Raw genomic sequence first — 19,868 nt, 5'->3', positions numbered from 1 at the left:
ACGGATATGACCCGGCTAATAAAACAACAACTGTAGCAAATCTTCCCCAGGGCCGGGAATTTATACCTCTATAAATTGAACTTCCTCTTCCGACAGTCTTGGCAGCGTTTCGTCTTCCTCATCTAAAACCGAGTGCAGAAACAGAAAACGAACCCAACAGTCTCGCTGTAATCCATGAAAATAAACAAATCCCCGACTACACAAATAACACAACCTTCCTTAGAGCCGTGTCCGGCAACTAAATCGGCTAATTGGTGTTGCTTCACGTTCGACCCTTCCTTGCTGGGGCCCGGATGCGGTTCATCCACCAGGAACGCAACCGTATCTCTCGGTGAGGTATACCTCGGTTCTAGCTCACCGTACTCGTAAAAGTGTACATCGTAGTTGGCCAGAATGTGTTGCCGAAATGCCTGGTCGATGGAATCGGCCGGCAGGCTTCGAAAGGCAGCAAACCGACGCCATTCGCGTGCACTCAACTGACGGATTAAAACCTTTGATATATCCATCAGTAGCGGACGTTACACAAAATTACAGACGGGACACGAAAATTGATTTCCGAGCCGTACTGGATGAACTCGGAACGAGGTGTGAGTGAAATTTAAAGCACACGGTTTCCAGGGAAATTTTTTAAATTGCACAGACTACTATGACAAATGTCCGAATTGTTTTCCAGCGGATGCGCCAAAAGCATCAGGCTACTAGATTGGATGCATTGTTCTTATCGGTAGTCATTTTTGAAACACTTCTTTGTCGTTGGTCGCCCCATCGCAACCACGTCCTTTACTTACTGTCATTGGCTCGTCGAAGGGCAATTCTTCCATAATGTCAGGAAACCGGAACACCTTCAACCCGTTTGATCGCCGCCCGTACGATCTGGGCCGAAAAATGGGGGCCGAGTTGGTTCTATAGTACACCTTCTGTTCACTTCCGTTATCTGCTGTCACAGTGGAATCCGTGAATTCATCATCGTATCACAATGCGGCAAGATGACAACGCCAGAAAAAAAGGGTTGTAGTATAAAGTGAAACGTACGTAAATTGGACCATGGAAAGATTTGAAGGCCAGAGAACAGAGACACACATACAAAAGACATGGCTACCATACCACTGCTCAGTAAGCTCCCGTTGCGCTCTAACGGAAGCGACCGTCGTGGCTCAGGTGAATTGATAAGCTCCGTCGTTAGTTTCGGACCGGTAATAAGCGACTCTCCATTGTCCGGCACACCGGTGCACCATTCCCCAAGCAAAGGGTCCGTCGTTGTCACCGTTTCTAGGGCACCGCTTTTCTGCTCCTTTTCCTGCAAGATGATGATGCTGTGGCGATGCGTGGTTGCGGAGGATACTTTTCTCGTAATCTTCCGCTCTTCACCGGGCTGCACGGTATAGTCCGTGGAGGCTGGTGTCCCGACGAGACTGTAACGTCGCGCTGGACGGGTCCGTTCTGCTTCGGGCATGGATTCTAGCTGCTTCACCGTTAGCACTGCTGGCGTGGGTTTATAGAGCGACTCCATGCTCTTGCTCTGGTACTTGCGAAAAAAGGATTTCATCTTGAAGCATCCGCTGACAGGTCCGTCCTCGTCGTCAGCGTCCTTCATAACCCTTTACGAAAGGGGCGTATAATTCACGGTGGCACGGTCAAAATAGAAGCCGGCAGAGAAGCGTTAGCATTTCCAATTATTTTGCACCGTCCATATTTGCCAACACTCGTGCAGATTGATTGAGCATTAGAGAAGGGTGGAAAGAATCTTCCTGATTGGGAGCGCCGTTTCTTGTAGGTTGGAAAATGCGGCAGCAATAAAAAAAATTCACTTTTAAAAGGCAACGCACTTGTGGACAGGGAAATCCTTTACGCAATTGAATACCACCGTGCAATCGATTAACGATCGATACAACCAGTATCAGCACTTGAGATCTGTTATTCTGTTAGTAGACAGCGGTAGGAAAATCCTGAATGTAACACATAAACTCGTTAAAGCTCTTGGTGTGACACTGAACACACGCACACACACACACACACACAATTTAAACACGCCAGAATCAATCGCAAAAACTTTTAAAACAGTCACACTTTAATTGTTTGATGCACAAACCAATCTCTATCGCTTCGCAACGTCTGTATCTCATGCCCATGTTATCGCTGCGATCAACGTGAAAATGTTGGCTCCATATTGAAGCTTTCCATCCGCCGCACACGTGTGTCTGTGTGACAAGGAGGGGGGGATCGCTTGAAACGCTTTAATTTATGTATGCAGTATCTCACCGTTCGAAACTTTTGGAGGCGTCCGTTTGCATTCCGCAAGCAGTATTCCACGATGCGGGCAAACAACAAAAGCGGAGCATGTTGTCCGAGATTTCCCAGGTGTACTATTGCTGATCTCGGCAGCTGGCCCGCGTTGGCCGGTTGCATACATAGGTGGGCGCCATTCGTTTCGTTATCTCTGGCTAGAAGCTAGAATGCAAATTCATTCGGGAACAATGAAGTCGTCCCTTTCCCCCTTTGAAGTATCGGTCCAACCGGGAGTTGATGGATGGCCTCTAATCAGTGGTTGTAATTGGTCAAATTTGCAGTCTCTTTTGCAATCGTTGTTGATGAATCAGCACGGCGTACAGAATGTGTCGGGTCTAATGTAAGTCTCCGAGTCTCGGGTGTGAATTAAAGACCCTGTTTTCGATTTAGGCGAATTGAATGAATTTCCCCTGGCGTTGTGGGATCGAGTTATTGGCCAATAATATTGATGTGTATTTTTAGATTTCCTATTGCACCCACTTCAACACTTCTAGTGGATGTTGGAAATGGTAGCCCCCTTGCGTGTAGGAAAATCGAATAGACGAGCTTAAACGTGCCAGTAACGAACTGCGACCAACCACTTGAAGATAGTGATTATCTGTTGGCGCAAGAAATGGAGCAATCTATATTTCTAGAACGTTTTTACCTCCCCGTCAACGGATGAATTTTAAGGAGAGAATGAATTTTTACAACGAACTTTCTAAATCTCGTACTTGTTTTTCCTATCGGGAAAGTTCAATAGCAACTGTGGCTTTTAAAACACCCGGAAAGCCGACTAGAGAGCTGTTTTTTTATGGAGCTGGCTTAACACGTTGCTCCACAGCAAATTACTACCCATGCCGCCGAAGCCACATGGCTGTGAAGTGGGTTGTAATGTCGGCAGAAAGGGAAGTAATGCTCGTTTGCTAATTCCTTTTGCCGTTTGTTGGAGTTCGGGTGTGCAAGCAAGAAAGGATTGGTGGGTTGATTTTATATTAAAAATTAAGAATGATTAAATAAATAAAGATCATAGTGATGGTTAAGAGAGAAGGAGAATTTCGATTTTTTTTTTGAATAGTATAAAGGTTGACGGACTAGAGTAGTGAGACAAGCCAACCACCAGCATCATATAAGAAGATTTTTAATTTAAATTTCATTTACACATTCCACAGCTGGTAGTGGTTTGCATACAAAAACAAGGATTGCAGAAGAAAGAATCCCGAGCTCAAGGTTTTTGCTGCTACTACTGCTGTTCCAATTACTGTTCTTTATCGTTTCGTTACCAGCAAAAAGTACAACGGTACAGGTGCAGGCTTCCGGTGCTTATTTCCAACTCTTTATCACAGTCCTTGTTGTCCATGGGAGGTGCAAAAATCCCCAGGTAGAGTAACTACTCGAATAGCTATAGATTTAATTACACCTGCGCTGGTCTAATTTCAGTCCGCACCCTGGCCGTCAGACAAAGTTCACCACACCCGGGAAGCACAGAACCTGGATTGATTTATGAGCATTTTGCAAGCAAATCCTTCCGGTTCCGGTATTTTTGTAGTAGAAGCAGCAGCATGAAAAGCAGCACGAAAGGACGACAGTAAATTACACGCTCCTTGACGTTGAAATTGAATAGAATGCGCTGCTTGACATGACGGGTTGGTTAATATGCTAGTGTCGGTGTCGGTGCCAGCACTAGGAGTAAGGATCGGTATTGCAACAGGTCTTTCGTATCACACCATTATCCCCGCATTGGTGTCACTGTTATCGGGAAGTATTTTATACGGTTTTCCTTCACTGACGTAGAATAACACACGCTAGAACAGCCGTCTTTCACACGAGCAAAATCCTCCACCAAAAGGATCCTCACTTTCTCGAGTTGCAGTTTCACCTCAACCAGCTCCACTTAACGACTGACCACGGACAGCTGCTAATACCGCTGCTGGGACCGTACCTTGTCTCAGCTCATCTTTAATTGGTGGCCCTTCAGACGGCCGAACAACGGTTTCGATTGTGGTGGACAGCGGACAACATTATCAGGTGGTCAATTTTCATCGAGGTGCCGGGCAAAGACGTCAAAAGGAAGAGCGCGGCTTTTCTTGGGATCGAAACACGGCAACGGGCGGTTGTAAGGGACGCGTCATTCACGAAACCCAGACATAGACAGAGGCTTCATTCACGGTCAGATCGGTCGACGAGGAAGACGGTGCGGTCCGTCGGCGATAGTTGACCGTTATCGGGACAGGCCTGACGGTTGCGGAGGATTGGATTGTCAAATGACGAGAAGACGATTGTTGGAACGAACGAGGAACTTGGCGATTGCTTTGGCAGATAAGATAAGTGATGGGCGTGTTGACTGTGCTGTGTCCACTGTTTGGCACCATCATCAGTATAGGAAGGCAAGCATGTTGTAAAGGTGAGTTCAGATTGTTTGAATACATCTCGAGAGAATTGAATACTTTGGCGTATTCTAAGAGCAATTCTTTCTTCTTCATACTTCAAAAGAGTAGTTTTTTATCCCCAACATTCCAATGGTGACGTGCTTACATCATCGGAGAGCTTTTATTTATCGCCCACTATCACCGTCCCTGGCCCAATCATCGGCCCAAGCCACACCACACTGACTCATATAACATCGTTCATGGGATCTTTTGACACTTATTAAAAACGGCTAATATGCATCAGGAGGTCTCTACCAGGAGGACTCGAGCTCGTGCGTGCAAGGTGCGGTCACATACAAGCATTATCAGATAACACGCGTGCGATAAGAGGCCTGCCAACCACCCTAATCAGCCACAAACTCTACCAGACGAACCACTTCAAGGGAACTAAGGGGTTGGCGATATCGATTTCTGCTCGGCTTAGGTCGGGCATTCGGAATAGTCTTATGCCAAAACCAAACAGAATAGCGGTGTTGGAGCTGCTGCTTACTGTTAGTAATCGTTCGTAATAGTAAAAGCTTGCGATGTGAAGGCAATATATGCTCGATAGTAATTTATTGTCGACACGATTGTAGTGCGTAATATAAAACTCGCCCCTCAGTTTGTTTTTTCCCTGCCAAGGGCGATTCATTAAAGCTTTGTGGCGGAGTGAGCGTTAGTGGGTAGGAGAAATATTCTCATGCTTTTGAGGTTGCATTGGTGTGTACCTCATTAGTGCAAACTGCAATTGCTAAAGCACGCGATCGATGCTACTAGCCTTTTGATCATAGTCGGTAGAACATGTTCAATCCTTGGGATCTGAGTGGATAAACGGTTTAGTATGTGAAAACAGATCAGCTGAACAAATAAACAATCCGGCCCGATCAGGCGTCGATACAGGGAATTAGAGCGAACAAGTACTGACGTTTTGTTCGGGAATGTCTTAATTACAAGGCTGAAGTTGGGTAGAACTAATGATAGCAACTAAAACGATATTTGCTTCGGGTCATATCCATATTACTAGCCTATCTGGAAGGCAGATTTACTAATTGTTCATCTCTTTAACTTACCGGGCACGAGTCGAGAGGTTCCTCCTCGGGAGTTAGTGCCAGCGACGACTTCCGATGACCGTATCGGCCCGAACTGCTTGAGGTTCCACCTGCGAAAATAAAACAAAACACAAACGAAAAAAATATGATTAGAAAACAAATGATAATATAAATTTTCTCAACTAAAACAGAAAGCAAAGAAGAAAATAGTATTGAAATTAATAGAAGAAGGAGATTTAGCAGAAAAGATCCCTACCAAGTTGATGCGCTAATGAGCGAAAAATTCAACGACCCATCGTTCGTCGGGTGGAGGTCACACATTCCCACCGTCGGCACACCACCTTCCCAATGTCATAACGGAAGTAGCGCCGAATCGGTTTTATTTACCTTCTCTCTTTTCGGGTTTTGTTTCGTGTTTTTCTTTACCACCGTAAGGGGAGATGGTAGAGGGAAAATCTGCAACATCAAACAACAGTCCGTGATGTTCGTTCGTCAAGTTCAAGCACCGGGGGTTTGCTCGCAATCGCGCCACGCAATCCGCCTCCGAAAGATTTGGAAGATCAAATCGGATCCATCATCGTCGGCATGATGCAAACGTGTCTTGAACGGCCGAAACATAATAGACACCAAAACCAACGGGCGGCGGACGGACGAGCGGAAGATCGAGCGATCTCTCGTGCGGGAACCGTCTTTCCGCTGATAATTGATCCACACACACACGCGCGCGATGTGCATCCGAACCGGCACATCCAAAATGTACGAAACAAAAAGGGGATTCAGTGACGAAAGAAAAGAGCTCTTTTGATGGCTTGATACTGCTGCTTCGCTCGCTACTCCAAGTGCCCAGCTAAGGTACTTTCGCTTTCGATAGGCTCAATTAATGAGCCGGATGAGAACCGCTTCAAATTGCGGATTGATGCGTACCGTGTGATGGGATGGGAGGGGGAGCGAAAAAAAAGAGGAAGAGATTATCAAATCACTCACAACGGTCGGAGCACATCGGATTGTACCGGTGGCAATGCTGGCAACGGACAGGAAATGACCCATCATCGCCAAAAATGCAAAATCGATCGAAGCGTGTGTTGTGTTCGTTTTGGAGAGGTCCGGTGGAGAATCTGTGTGTTTTCGCTACTGTGGAAGCTTCCGTTGTTTCCGTTTGGAAGCTCCGAGTAGTTCCGAACGGTGGTGGAAAGCAAATTAGGTAATGGCCGCCGGCCAGAGTTGTGAATAAATTTTCAAAACAATTCATTGAGGGTTAAGTACGAATTTTTATAATCAAATGGCTAAACATTAACACGAATTGAAAAGCTAATCTGCTTACTTAATGAACAATTTTTATAGCCATTTCTGGGGGAGGGGGGGGGGGGGGGGGGTGTGAGCTTCAAACCAGCATCAAACACACCATCCACACACATTCCCCCATTAGAAAATGCAATTATTTCATGTTGCCATCGATTTTCACGACACGGAAAATAAGCTTTTGCCACCCATCCGATGGTTTCGTGATGACCCTGGGTAAATGAAACTTTTTCACTGCATGATGCTGTGAGTTTCCGATGGAAAACTCCACCCACCAACACCCCTTCCCGAAACTTCTCTCCCCCCTCCCATTTAGTGTCCAGAAACGGGTGTCAAAGAACCGAAATCGAAAATAAAAATGGCTGCAAACAGAGCACATCTCAGATTGTTTTGCTGGTAAATGGCAAACGCGGCAAAAAATACAATTTGCTCCCAGCACCGAACATTGTTGTGCTGGCATGCACTGGGGAGGAGGTAGCCTTTAATTGAGACAAAAGGATGGACGTGGGTGGGTTCCACTTTCCACTCGCTCGAGTAGTAAATTATTTTCCCAGCATGGGGGTGTCCTTGTTTGGTGCTCTGCACGTCCGGTGGGCCTGGGCGAGGTACGTGCTTCGTGCTGCTGAGGTAAAATCAATCATTTATCATTCAAGATAAATCACAAGAATTCGTTCGGAAAGAGGGTAGTTGCCGGAGCAGATCCTTCCGGTTTCGATTGTGGTTAAAAGATAAATTTGTGCACGTACTGTAGTAGCCGATTGATGAGAGATGTTGTGCGTAATTCCTGCGTGCAATTTGATTGGAGGACAATATTATCACAACTTGATCAAATCCGGTGGGCTAACCTGTGCTCAAAATGTGTTTAATTTCACAAAGAATTTCTGTTTTGATTCAAAAAAGTTAACTGAGATGAATATAAAAGCTTTTCATTATATTAATTGTTTGTACCTTCGTTAACAAAAGCTCTGAATAGCACTTTGATGGTTTCATTGGCTTTTGTAAATAAAGATCTGATTGGCTAAAAAGATTACAGATGAAGCTTGCCCGAAACACGGCAAAGATAAATAATCGCCTTTATCTCGTACTTTGTGATGTAAACCATCCCTAAACATCAAAGCAATTTTAATATTAAGTGGGAATTGAATACTTAAAGCACTTATTTCGTGAAACGCCTCGCGGGAACATATTTTTATCCTTTCAATGGCTTAATTCCGTATTGCTGTATTTGACAAGTTTCTCTTTTATTTTGCATGAAGAAAGTCATTACTTTGGTGTTTTTTTTACTACTGAGCTGATGATCAAAGATTCCATTTATGAGTAATATTGTAATGTCCATCATTTAAAAAAAAACCATACAAGTAGGACACACGAAATCAGGAACAAACCAATCCGTTACGGGTAGGAATACTTAACAGATATATCGATATGGATAATTTTGCTACATTGATTTGCAAACTTAATATGCAAAAATGCAGTTACCCAAGTATGCGATTCTAGGAACTCATTATACACATCGCACCAACTGAACCACTCCCGGCCACACAAAAGCAACGCGGGGAACGATCGAGAGAAATCACATCACAACGCTGTCGTCAATCTTCGAAAAATGTCACCAAAGCGCCAAAATTCGCCAAAACAAAAAAAAAAGCCTCGGAGAAAGTCTGTGCTTTGCATATTTTGTAAAATTTGTGACAATCTGATGAACATCTTCTCCCACATGCTGGTCAGTATCGGATGTGCGCCAACACCAACCAATATGTTTCATGTTTGTCATGCTTCTGTCCCAAAACCGGCAGACACAGCAAGTTTGATGCCTTTTCAGGAGGGAGAGGGAGGGCATTTATTTAACCTGTTTTGGCACCTGTGCACCGAAAACATTGTCCACAGGGAGTAGTCCCCGGGAGCGAAATGTGTGAGATTTCGTAGTTAAAACGATAAGCCGGCACTTTCTTTCTACGCGCGCTGGAATGACGCGCATACGTACATTGTTTGCTTTTGGAGCTCTCTCGCTTGTTAGAGAAATGTTTTCTAGACCCCCAGGTACCATCAGGTGCCAAGACGTACGCATGCAATTATGATGGCACAAAGCGTATAAAGCGAGGGATTAGAAATGTTGCGTGCCTGCGAGCATAATTCGCAACAATGGTGACGGTCGATTATTGCAAAGGGGAAGCTAGATTCTTCGGATGCCACATGCAATAGCGTGCAGCAGGCCGGAAGGCAATGAACTGTTGCGCGAGGGAGAATTTTGGGGAGAAAGATCAGTGTACCGAAATCTTGCACCCCACTCGGTAGGAAGAGCTGAAAGGCTCAACTTTCCCGTTGAGTAATAGAGTTATTGCATGTGGCATAAATGTATTTATGCACGCTCCGTCCGTATACGTCCGTAAGGGGAATGGCTGGGTTTGAAGGTTTCTGATGCTGTTTGCTTAAGGCTTAAACTGGTCGTATAGAGACAGTTTGGAGAAGCAGCAGTACTATTCTTGTGATGGAATGGCGAAAGTGCTACTCTGCTGCCTCGACGGTCGCATGGGCAAATGGAAGAAGCGAAAGGGGTTTGTGGAGTGTAAAGCAATAAGTCATAAGTCATAAACGGTTCAACTTGAAGTTGGTGCCAATGGTCGCTGAAGTATACGAGGTAGCCAAGTGTCCATTTCGGGGTTCAACAATGGTGTAAATTGTGGTGGAGGCGATTTGGTCAAAATTTTACGTCTATTGCAGAGAGAGATAGAGAGAGAGGATAAAAATTAAAGTTATGAAAAGGAAAGTGGTTTGAATGAATGTCAATTATGTAGTAGGAACTATTACTTCAAATGCTCTCATCTTTAACTGATCTTGTTATGACAAGATTTATCGTCCAAATTTACGTCTTATTTCGTTTCTTATGTGGTGGAAGCATACTTTCAAATTAAAACTAATTACACTCAAGATAAGCTGGACTAAGTTAGATAAAATAACATTTTAATTTGAAGTCCAAAGTTGCCAATTTGAAAGCGTAAAATATTGTCTGTCGATATTCAAAACACACAGATAACATGCTCCAGAAAAATTAACCCATCAAGCATATCACAAATAATCCCGCATGATTTCTCGCCTATTAAGCTAACCGATCAGTCAACCACTTTCGCTGCCGCCAATAAAAGGAAAACATGTCGAATCAACCTGTTGTGCGTGAAGATTCCCTCTCCGATCCGCTGATCGAAGCATCTTAAAAAAAAAACGCTCTGTTCGAGCTACTTACAAGAATCCGGAATTGATCAAGAAATTCCACCACGGGAGTTTGGGGTTTTTTTTTATTGAACATCGTTCGTTGCGCTGCTCCAAGAGATGCTAAAAGGGGGAACCCCGAACAAAAGTCGCATTTACTTCATCGATTCGCTTGTGTCCCGTGTTCTTTTCTCGCTTCTCGCTCGGGCCAAATGCTAGAAATACGGGATGAAATGCGTTCTACGCTATCTTAATTCTTGCAGACGATCGGATAAATTGAACTGCTGCGATGCTTAGCGCTGCCCCCACATTTTTTATGACTTATAGATGAATAAGGCTGCGAACGTAACCGTTGCAAGCCATTCGACCGAAGCAGTCCAATAAACCCGTTTCCCTGCTGATGGGAGAATTGGAATGTTCTGTTCGGTTTCTTCGGTTCCTGGGTCGCGTTTTATCTCGAATGTGACATCAGGAGCCGCTCGGTGATTGTGGGCGAAAGAAAGGAATTGTTTGATTTATTCCAAAGCGAGCCACCATGCAGTGGTCGAGAGCACTGGAGAATGGAGCTTATTTTTGCTCGTAAATTCCAACCCGTACGGTTGTGCAGGTTTGAGCCTGGGTCTTCGTCACGGGTCAAGAGTGGATCGTTCCATTTTATTGGCACAGCTAATGAGTTGGATAAATGCGCTGTATTCTTTAATTGCTCAATAATTTGGGAGATTTTGGAAAAGGGGACTAAAAGTACATGGGTTTAAGAAAATAAATTACGTACAGGAGGTTCCGCAGACGTTTACAACTTACTTTATGTAATTTTGTGTTAAAAAAATATATCGAAAAGAATGAATTCAAAAATTAATTTAAAAAATAAAAGAAATTAAATGATAAGGAAAAAGGGACTATTTGGATAAAACCAACACATACAGAAAGAGATAAACAATTTAATCCATCGTAAGGACGAAAAATAAGAAAAAAATAGATAAAATATGCAAATGAAATTAAAGACGGATAAAGCGAAATGCAAAACCCACCCAATTATGAGTACAAAATAATAGCTGCCAAAGTAAATAATGAACGTAACAATTAGGCTAAGTGAAACTCCGACGATCATCGCAAATTAAAGCCCTGTCTAGGTATTATGTTCACGGGCACCTTATCGCCGGTGTGAAACCAAGCAACCAACCAACCAGCTGAATGCAACAATATCGTTAAAATAATGAAGAAAAATGTCCACAGAGAAATCATCTTTCCCTCCGGCGTGAACCTGCCCGTTTCGAAGGAAAACTGATCGGAGAACTGTGCCCGGTTCGTTGGAGGGTTGTGCTCGGAAAAATGTCGGGCTGCATTGTGGGAGGGAAAAATTGTACGCGGATCGTTAGAAAATTCTCACATCTAAATCACACTGCCGTGGCACCGGGAGGACGCCTTCAGTTCAGCCAGAAAGCTTTGTGACACTGCTATTACAGTTCAGCAGCAGCAGCAGCAGCAGCAGTCAACGCCAACTCTCATCATTTTTAGCACCTTCGCGGCGCCGCAGGTGAAAGGGCGCGAGAAGCGAAACGATCGAAGAAGAATGCCACCCTACCGACCGGGTGAAAACTGAAAGCAAACATCACCCACACGCTCCCTTCGTTTGGGACCCGCCGCGAGGGCAAATATTATCAAAGAGAGCGCACATATAACACATGCGAGATAATGTGATCATACACACACACGTGGGTGTGTGTCTGTGTCGTTGCTGGGATGACGATGTTTTCGTTTTACGATTTTTTTTTTGTCGCTATTGGTTGGTCGCATCTTGCACACTCCAGTCAATGAACTGCATCATAGCGCATCTATTGCATCGTTCGTTCGGGGTGGGAAAATCATGTGTGCACCAGTTTCGAATGCATTCGCGCTACAGCGGAGATATCCACTTTCCTGAAGAGGTGTGCCAAAACTCGTTCGTTCGAACGGTTCCGTTCCGTATCGGGCATTTGACTGGCAAAACGGATCTAAACGCGAGGCATGAGCCGATAGCGGTGGGTCGACTGCAGCACGCACTGTGCATGCATCTTGCAGTGGTGCGGAATTAAATCGCAATCACATCAGCACTTGCCCTGCTGATCTGATCTTGTCGTGCTGGAGGAAAATTTCATTTTCCTTTTCGGGCTTAGATCTGATTGGAGCGCCACCACGGTTTCTCGTTCGTTCGTGGTTTGCTCATTAGTGATTCCGATGCAATTCCAGGGCTCATGCTGCGATTTACACTTAATGTACTGAACAGGGTGGAAATGGTTTTATTTTATGCTTTTGGTAGGAATAATGCCAGGTCCCACTGACCATTTCTACGAGTCTAAGAGACTTATTCAAGCCGCGTAGTTATAGAGGAAAGAAGGAGCCATGCGATGGCCAGCGTAACCTAGCAGTTCGTTAAGCCAAGAAGGACAAGAAGATGGAGAGTTAGTGCTCACTACAGGATTACGATCCGGATAGGATATAATCCCTGGTCATACCACTGTCACATTTACCACTGGGATCACCTTTCCCGCCAACGATCCTTTCTTGGTTTTATAAATCGATTTTAATGAAATGTTTTTATCGTTTTTATTTGCACCAATTTAACATCCAGCTATTTAAACACAATTTCCCTCTCTAGTGTCTCTTCCAGCTTCCAAATCAGTATGCACATTAACCGGTCTTCTTCTACGCGCCCCCTGAAGGTGTCAAATCGAGCATAAACTAATCGATAGCGGAAGGTACATTGCGATCACCCACCCAGCCTCCGGTGTGGGTGTATTAACTGGATCTAATCACGCTAAGCTCTGTACGCTGTAAACCACTTCCGTTAGTAGCAGCGGAACATCATGACCGCTGTAACATGAGCCAATGAATGGTGGTTGTGAGATGAAAGGCTCTCTATGGCTGTGTGTTTTTGCGCACCATTAACAAGCCTTGTTTATCGGTGGTTCGTTTTCTTTCTCGCATCATTTGCTTGCCGTTGATCTAGTGGTTAAGCAGCTTCATTAGGGGTGTATCGATCGTTGCCTGTTTGCGATACAAACTGCATCGGGATGAAGCGGAAAAGGGTTCCAGATACAGCTTCGTTACCCTGTTATATGGATGCATATCACGAGCAATGGCCGTGTCACTCTATGTGACATTGCTAACGATCATGATCTCGTTTAAATTGCTTAATGTAAAGAAACGGATGCACGCGAGTTGTCTGGTTGGTTTGTTTATGCATTAAAGTTTTAAGTACATGTATAAATTTTAAATGTTTGTTGTGTTGTGACCGATGCTGTCAAGATATGTAAATCAACGGTACAGGCAATTCTTGTTCTGTTTATTTTACTACCAATTTCAAGTAATGGGAATGGTATACTGACATATTTCCCTCAGGACCTAAACGTATCGTGATATGAAATACTCAGAACTTGACCGATTTCCAACCGGAAAGGATATTTCTCTCTATCCCAGATACACTGTTTCAAGTCAGGTGTTACAGAAACCATCGATTCCCAGTAATATCGATTCCCACAATTTCCGTTTCCAATCTCAGGAATCGATACTCATTCCTCAAGTTCAATCCTGAAGAAGTTTGATGCTCAAGCATCAGTAGAAACGAACCGAGCAATGAGTCGAAAAAGAAAAACAAAACAGTAGAAAAATAAACTTATTAAAAAGTTATAATTAAACCTTCGTGCTCATTTTCCAGTGGTGTGTTCTATCAGCGTGGGATGAAGCGTATTTTTCCATCCACACCACAAAGAACTTCTTGATCCTTGGAATAAGTAATCTCTCACTTCTCACGCACAGTAATTTTTGTGTGACCGGAATGAAGACGAGAACGAAAAGAATGTGATAGGATACTTTTGAAGCTACAATCGTCCACACCTTTCAACGCAATCCGTCAACAAATTCTACTGGACGAAATGAAGGAAACCACAAGAATTCTCATCGAAGCATCGATTCTTGTTTTCACCCACAATCAGCGTCACGTAATTGAAGTCAGCATCCGACCGTGACGAAGTCGTTTTAAAATGTGTGCCTCGCGATAATAATTCCAACTCAACGAACGTTTTTGTGTGCCTTTGCCTGAGCCGAAAAAGGTACAAAACAATCCGAAGGAGTCGGTAGTAAAAGCTGTCTGGCATCAATCAAAACTTTGTATGGGTTTTGTAACGATGATGAGGTTAAATCCTTGCGCTAATGCACCGTGGACTGGACGACCTGGGATATGCTTCCTATTCTGTTTCTTTTTTTTCCTGTAATGGCTGGAAGAAGTCCAACAAGTGAGTACATTTTGGCAGGCCCTTTAAAAGCGTCACGAAGGTTAGGAAGACGGGACAGAGTGAAGACAAAACAACAACCAGTCGCCAGTCCAGTTCAACGTCACACTAATGCCGATGATGTCCCTTGAGAGACCCGAGAGGGTTTGGATCGTTTTTTTTTCTACCTGTCCGCTTCCTTGGGTGCTGTGTGAGCAGTCCCCGTGTGAAGAATAAATCAAATCGAAATCAGAACGAATCAGCCCCGTCGTGCAGGAAGTGCCAGAAAGGAATCATGCACCTAAAGGGCGTGTGTGTGTGTGTGTGTGTGTGTGTGTCCCAGCGGTAGTGAGCAAGAATGGATTCTTAATGACTTTTCTAAGCCGCCTGCTCGTTGGGCTTCGCCATTGTGACGCATCTCGCACCCACAAACTGCTCTGTTTTCCCACTCGTGTTCCCAATTCTATTACCGGCGGCAATCATCACCACTCTGAACTTGGCCGACAGAGCAGGAGGCGCAAGGAAAAGGAGGCAGTAATCGGTGGTAAGATTGATGGAATTGTTGGCTCCGGGCTTTGCTGTGTTGCACGAGAAAATATCGAAACCCGGTGAGGAAAGTCACAAGTACACTCGAATGTGCCGGGTGAGAAGCTGCTGGATGGGTCCGAACTGAGCGCGACTGATCGTTATGATTATTACTCGGAAACATGTGAAACGAATTAACGAATTCGATACCGACTGACCGATGACCGACCAAACTTGAGGGCGACGGAAAAGGAATTTCGAGTTCGTGATCAAAATCATTCACATGAACCCTTTGAACTGTTTTTTTTTTAAATATTTTTTTAACTTATACAATCTTCACAAAATACGATGTGAAGTTGATGGATTTTAATTGTCCGAATGATAAAAAAACGAGCACAAGAAAAACATAAATAGGATAAAACGGAGGATAACGCCACACAATGCCCCGTGAAGGATCAAACTTTCGGAGGGATCAAACGGATACAAATAGGAAATACAGGATAAGGGTTCACCTGATTCTTGAACCTGCTTCCAATGAAAGGTTTTGTACGTCTTCAAGCTTTTTTCGACAAAAAAAGGATTCCAGGTTTCTTTCTATTTAGACGATGGATGTGTAATTATGAATCAGTGTTAACTGGATTTCCCTAGCGTTCGTTCTTATGGTATCTTGAAGAATAATTATTTTTCGATTTGAGCATAGAACGGCGAAGGGTTTCCATCCTCAAAAGACTTGTAATAAATGGCCAAACTCATCCATCAATTAGAGGATAATTTCCGAAAACTTGGATTTAAATGTTAGCTGGAAGATGCTTTTAGGGCCTAAACAAGAACGCCCGTTGGTACGCTTGAACTCTTTTCCATTCCATTCGCTTGAAATTGCCCAACAACTTCAACGTGCTTATGTAGAGCGAATGAATTTCTTTGGCTAGTTAAGAAACGGTAGATGTATAATTAGACACATTTGCTTCCCATAAGTAACAAGCTTTTAGGAACAATTTTCCAGTCTGAAAAGAGAGGCAGTTTATGGCAGATTAGAACATTATTGAAATAGACTAGAGAAGAGCTTCTATAATTAGAGAAAAAGTGTGCCGAACTTTTTTACGGGAGCAGATTCACAAGATAAATGGCGAAACCCTAAACTCTTCAATAGAACATGTTCAAGAAATTCGTATGGGGCATGACAGTAAAATGAAGATCCCGCCAAAAAAAATTTTTTCCATAAGTCTTTAAGAGAACTTTCTTTCGACAAGGCCATTCAAAATGAAAAGACATCCTGCCATGTACATCCCATTTTGTGGGGATGCAAACCAGGTAAACTGTCATCGATAAATCCCAAGGCTAATTGAAACTCATCCATTACCATTTTAACCGGTTCGGAGCATTCAAAGAAATCTCCCGCCCCTTTTACCCCCTCATAATGGTACACTCATCAATCCCTGGGTGGAAGGATAACGATCTATAAAGTTGTCGCTTGGGGATTGAGAGTTGGAAATGGAAATTCTTTCCTTTTTGTTCGATTCCAATCAGAACCGTTGGAACCAAGTAATGCCAATAAGCTAAGATGGAAAAGGATGATTTTACACACAGCATAAGCTTATTGGTGATGTCACACTTCCACAGAAGTGAACCATTGAGTCGCAAAATGGTATGAAATTGAGTTACAAGAATTCTCGCCCCTTTTTGGTAAGCCCCAAAGGTCCCGTTCGAATCCTTTGGGCATTTGGACGTTATTCAGGGAGCTGATTTTCTGTTTCCTCTTTTGCCCATCTTGGCGCACCCTTAACGCGCTGTTTGGCACGCGCGTGTCAAATCTATCGGCGAAACTTTTGGGAAGAATCTTTGGGGTTGCTTCATTCGGGACACTAAATACCTTTCCATCCCTTTCCATGCCTTCTACGATTACTGCTTGCATTCAATTTCCGTTTTTGGGTAAGTTAAGTTTCGAAAATTAAATTGAGGTCAGTGACAACTCAATAGCACGGTGTGAAACAATCAAGCGAAGAAATTGAATCAAATTTTCCAGCGATATGGAAAGTGTCTGCCACTGTCTGGATGACTTACGACCATGTGAGATCATCCGAGTGAGAAGCGATGAGAAAGCGATTAAGAGCGACAACTAATTTGGAATCAATGTATTCATAACATACCGTCGCTACACTGGAACACGCCGGACAAGCTTGTTTAATTATGCTAATATATCCGGTCAGGTGTTCCGTTCCGTACATGAGGACCGTACGTGTGATCTTTACCGTTGGTCAAACGCGATAACCAAATTCGCTCCCTCTCTCTCTCTACTCGCTTTGATGAATGGCGTGCTAGACAAATAAGAAGCATCCTTAAGCCGCTCGAGAAAGCCGCAAAGATCATCCCCCGACCAAACAGCTTTGTTTTCGCTGACAAATCCCAAAGACTCGGGATACTGCCCTACAAACGCAATGGCAATGATTTAGGCGTACGAATTTATAATCGGTTCCTTTGTGGAACGTAAAGACGGCGAAACCCATAACCGATCATCTCCCATCAGGGGGAGCTTTATGCCGATATCGAGTGTCTGCGGCATATGACGCTGGGTAGCACTACTTCACGTTTGTCCAGCTTGTGACAGCGACGACCAAGACCGGTTCCGAGAGTGTGCGCGGTGTACACGAAAGTAAACAGCTTCCTTCCTGCCGTCGGGTTGTGAACGATATTTACCAACGATCGCCGATCGCCGAAAACAGCAGAAAAATGAATGCTTAACGTATCAATATTATTCACGCCGTCCTCTTTTCATTTCACTTTTTTTTTTGGTCTCGTGAGACTTTGAGAAAAGTTTGCAATGTAAACCGGACGCTACAGACAGACAGATATATCAAGTTCACGAGCGACTCGTGTGATTGTGCGCGAATTGTTGGATCGCGGAGCATCAGTTGAACGCACGCGTAGAGCTGAATGCTGCGTGCTGAAAATGTTTACGAAAGTGATTTGGAAAGAGGTGGAGGGATGATAATTATTGAAAATAGGAAAAATTGTTGTCCGACATGACGCAATGCCAACAGTTCAATGCTATACATTAAAAGCAATGGAAAGCTCGAACTAGTAATAGGTTTTAATGCATCTTGTAACGAATTATGAAATTCATAATACGAGAGTGAAATCTCCCAAAGAATTTGACTCGCCAATACTGTCTATCATCCAAGAATTCCTAGGATACCTTAAAATCAGCTGCTGTACTATTAGTCATAGATTGACCTGCTTATTCTATCAGCTAAATCTGCTCCCCCTCTTTCTCGCAACATATTCACCCTCCCTAAAAAAAAGCCTCCCTTTTCAACTCTCAGCTATGTCAAACCCCTTTCATCTTTCTTTTGTTCTTCTGCTCTCTATTTTCCTCCCTCCAAAAATCCTGTTTTAACGAAGAAAGTGATCTGCACTGGCGCAGGAAAAAAGGGGCAGATAGGCTTCGGCTCACGTGTGATTATTATTATGGGACCCTTTCATTAGATGTTTCGCTCCAAATTCTCCAATACGTTGCAACGGGTTTTGGGTCGCCGAAAAATTGCGGAATCACTGCCCGTCAGCAGCACGCGCCTCGATGAAAAGAGGATGCTTTCGATGATGGACAGCAAATTTGGAGAGATGACGCCAAAGGCGGAATAAAACGTATCTCCTCTCACACTGGTTTGCCAGTGAGTCAACGATGAGATGTGAGATGCGAATACAAAAAAAAACCCTCCGACAGCACAACCCCACGAAGGGGAAATTGCACGATCAACCCCCTGCTGAGATGCTGCCGGCTGAAGGCTTTCGTTTTCGTTTGCGGTCAACCAAAGGGGGGTGGTTCGCGATCGCCGACAAGGGTTGAAAGAAACGCGCGAAAGAGACAACGAAACGAGATACTAAAGTACGTGCTAAAAAAACTGGCAAATTGACGGGAGAAACAGTTGCTTCGGTAGAGGTCTGTTCTTTTTCTTTTTTTTTCGGGCAACAGAAAGGAACAAATTTGCAGCCGTGGAGATCGCGGAGAGAAAGCAACTCCAAAAGGGTGGTTGGGTGGGTTTTTTGAACGAGCGTGAGCAACATTATTTTGACCACGTTTGTGTATCGTTGAAGTTGGAGAATGTACAGAGCGAGAGAGAGAGATCATGGAGTAGGAGCCACAGCAGCATCAGCCAAGATCGCGCAAATTCGTCTTGTATGCGGCAGTATTTTGCGAACAGTACGAAAGTGAACGCGGTTGTTGCGGTATGTTGTTGCGTCAAGATTTCGCCGTGAAGGTGCTAGAATTGTTATCTGCCTTATGTGAGTGAGCGTGTGTGTGTGTGTGTGTGTGATACAAAAAAACGAAGAGCAATTAGTAAGATGATCTGATGATGTGTAACTCGATCACAAACCCATCACGATCATCATTATCGTCGTCTGGACGATCTTTTGTTGGGAAACAGTTGGGAACACATCGGCAGTATTTCACCGCTTGTCTTAAGCTCGCAACGTACCCAAGAAAGACGATGCTCCTCTCATCGACAGTGTCAAAGGTGAGGAGAAAACTGTTGAAGCAGTAAAACAAAAACGAAAAAATAAAAGAACAACAGACACATAAAGCAGTACCTTCTCCCGGGCATCGCTTTGCGCTGTGGCTTGGTCCCGAAGGAAAAGCTGCGGGCTGTTGCTGCTGGGAACTACCGGCTACAGTTGTTGATGCGTTTCCACACGGTTGTTTGCCGAGAGTGCGATCGTTAGCTAACCTTCCGAAGCGATGGGAAATGCCGGGAGTTGCGTTGTGAGAATGTTTTTTTTTAATTTAAAACCTCCTAACCACACAAGGCTCGTACGTACGGGCGTTAGGGGCTTTCTTTGAGCATTATTTGTTGACATGTAACGTTGAATAA

The 19,868-nt window shown here is 44.1% G+C and overlaps 4 protein-coding genes across 9 annotated transcripts in view; all 4 read right to left on the bottom strand.

Annotated features, from left to right (window-relative positions):
• The window catches only part of LOC126563070 (protein lethal(2)essential for life-like), a 566,897-nt gene that overhangs the window by 13,531 nt on the left and 533,498 nt on the right, over nt 1-19,868 (bottom strand). The gene's annotated exons all lie outside the window — the stretch shown is intronic.
• LOC126561535 (high affinity cAMP-specific and IBMX-insensitive 3',5'-cyclic phosphodiesterase 8) overlaps nt 1-19,868 on the bottom strand; it is an 88,162-nt gene that overhangs the window by 7,165 nt on the left and 61,129 nt on the right. For 5 of the 6 annotated variants that reach the window (XM_050217743.1, XM_050217745.1, XM_050217744.1 and 2 more), the window contains one exon: nt 5,744-5,832. In XM_050217743.1, coding sequence (XP_050073700.1) covers nt 5,744-5,832 — 89 coding nt within the window. Of the gene's footprint in view, nt 1-788; nt 935-1,104; nt 1,217-5,743; nt 5,833-19,868 lie in introns of those variants that run through there. The other variant, XM_050217748.1, reaches the window with a different exon arrangement.
• LOC126562737 (F-actin-capping protein subunit alpha) overlaps nt 1-19,868 on the bottom strand; it is a 172,348-nt gene that overhangs the window by 131,791 nt on the left and 20,689 nt on the right. The gene's annotated exons all lie outside the window — the stretch shown is intronic.
• On the bottom strand, nt 61-520 carry LOC126563350 (uncharacterized). Its single transcript, XM_050219986.1, has 2 exons — nt 215-520; nt 61-122 (listed from the first exon to the last, which is right to left on the bottom strand). Exons 1-2 carry the CDS (start codon nt 504-506, stop codon nt 61-63), a joined length of 354 nt encoding a protein of 117 aa, XP_050075943.1. The 5' UTR covers nt 507-520.

The sequence above is a fragment of the Anopheles maculipalpis genome, chromosome 3RL (assembly GCF_943734695.1).
Source record: "Anopheles maculipalpis chromosome 3RL, idAnoMacuDA_375_x, whole genome shotgun sequence".
Lineage (NCBI taxonomy): Eukaryota > Metazoa > Arthropoda > Insecta > Diptera > Culicidae > Anopheles > Anopheles maculipalpis.
This window is presented reverse-complemented; position numbering and strand designations above follow the sequence as displayed.

Bases quoted from the DNA above. Each gene is read 5' to 3' on its own strand.
- LOC126563350 (XM_050219986.1), bottom strand. From the start codon at position 506: ATGGATATATCAAAGGTTTTAATCCGTCAGTTGAGTGCACGCGAATGG. The intron at 123-214 runs GTTGTGTTATTT...ACTCGGTTTTAG, and splicing joins CGGACACGGCTCTAAGGAAG to ATGAGGAAGACGAAACGCTG.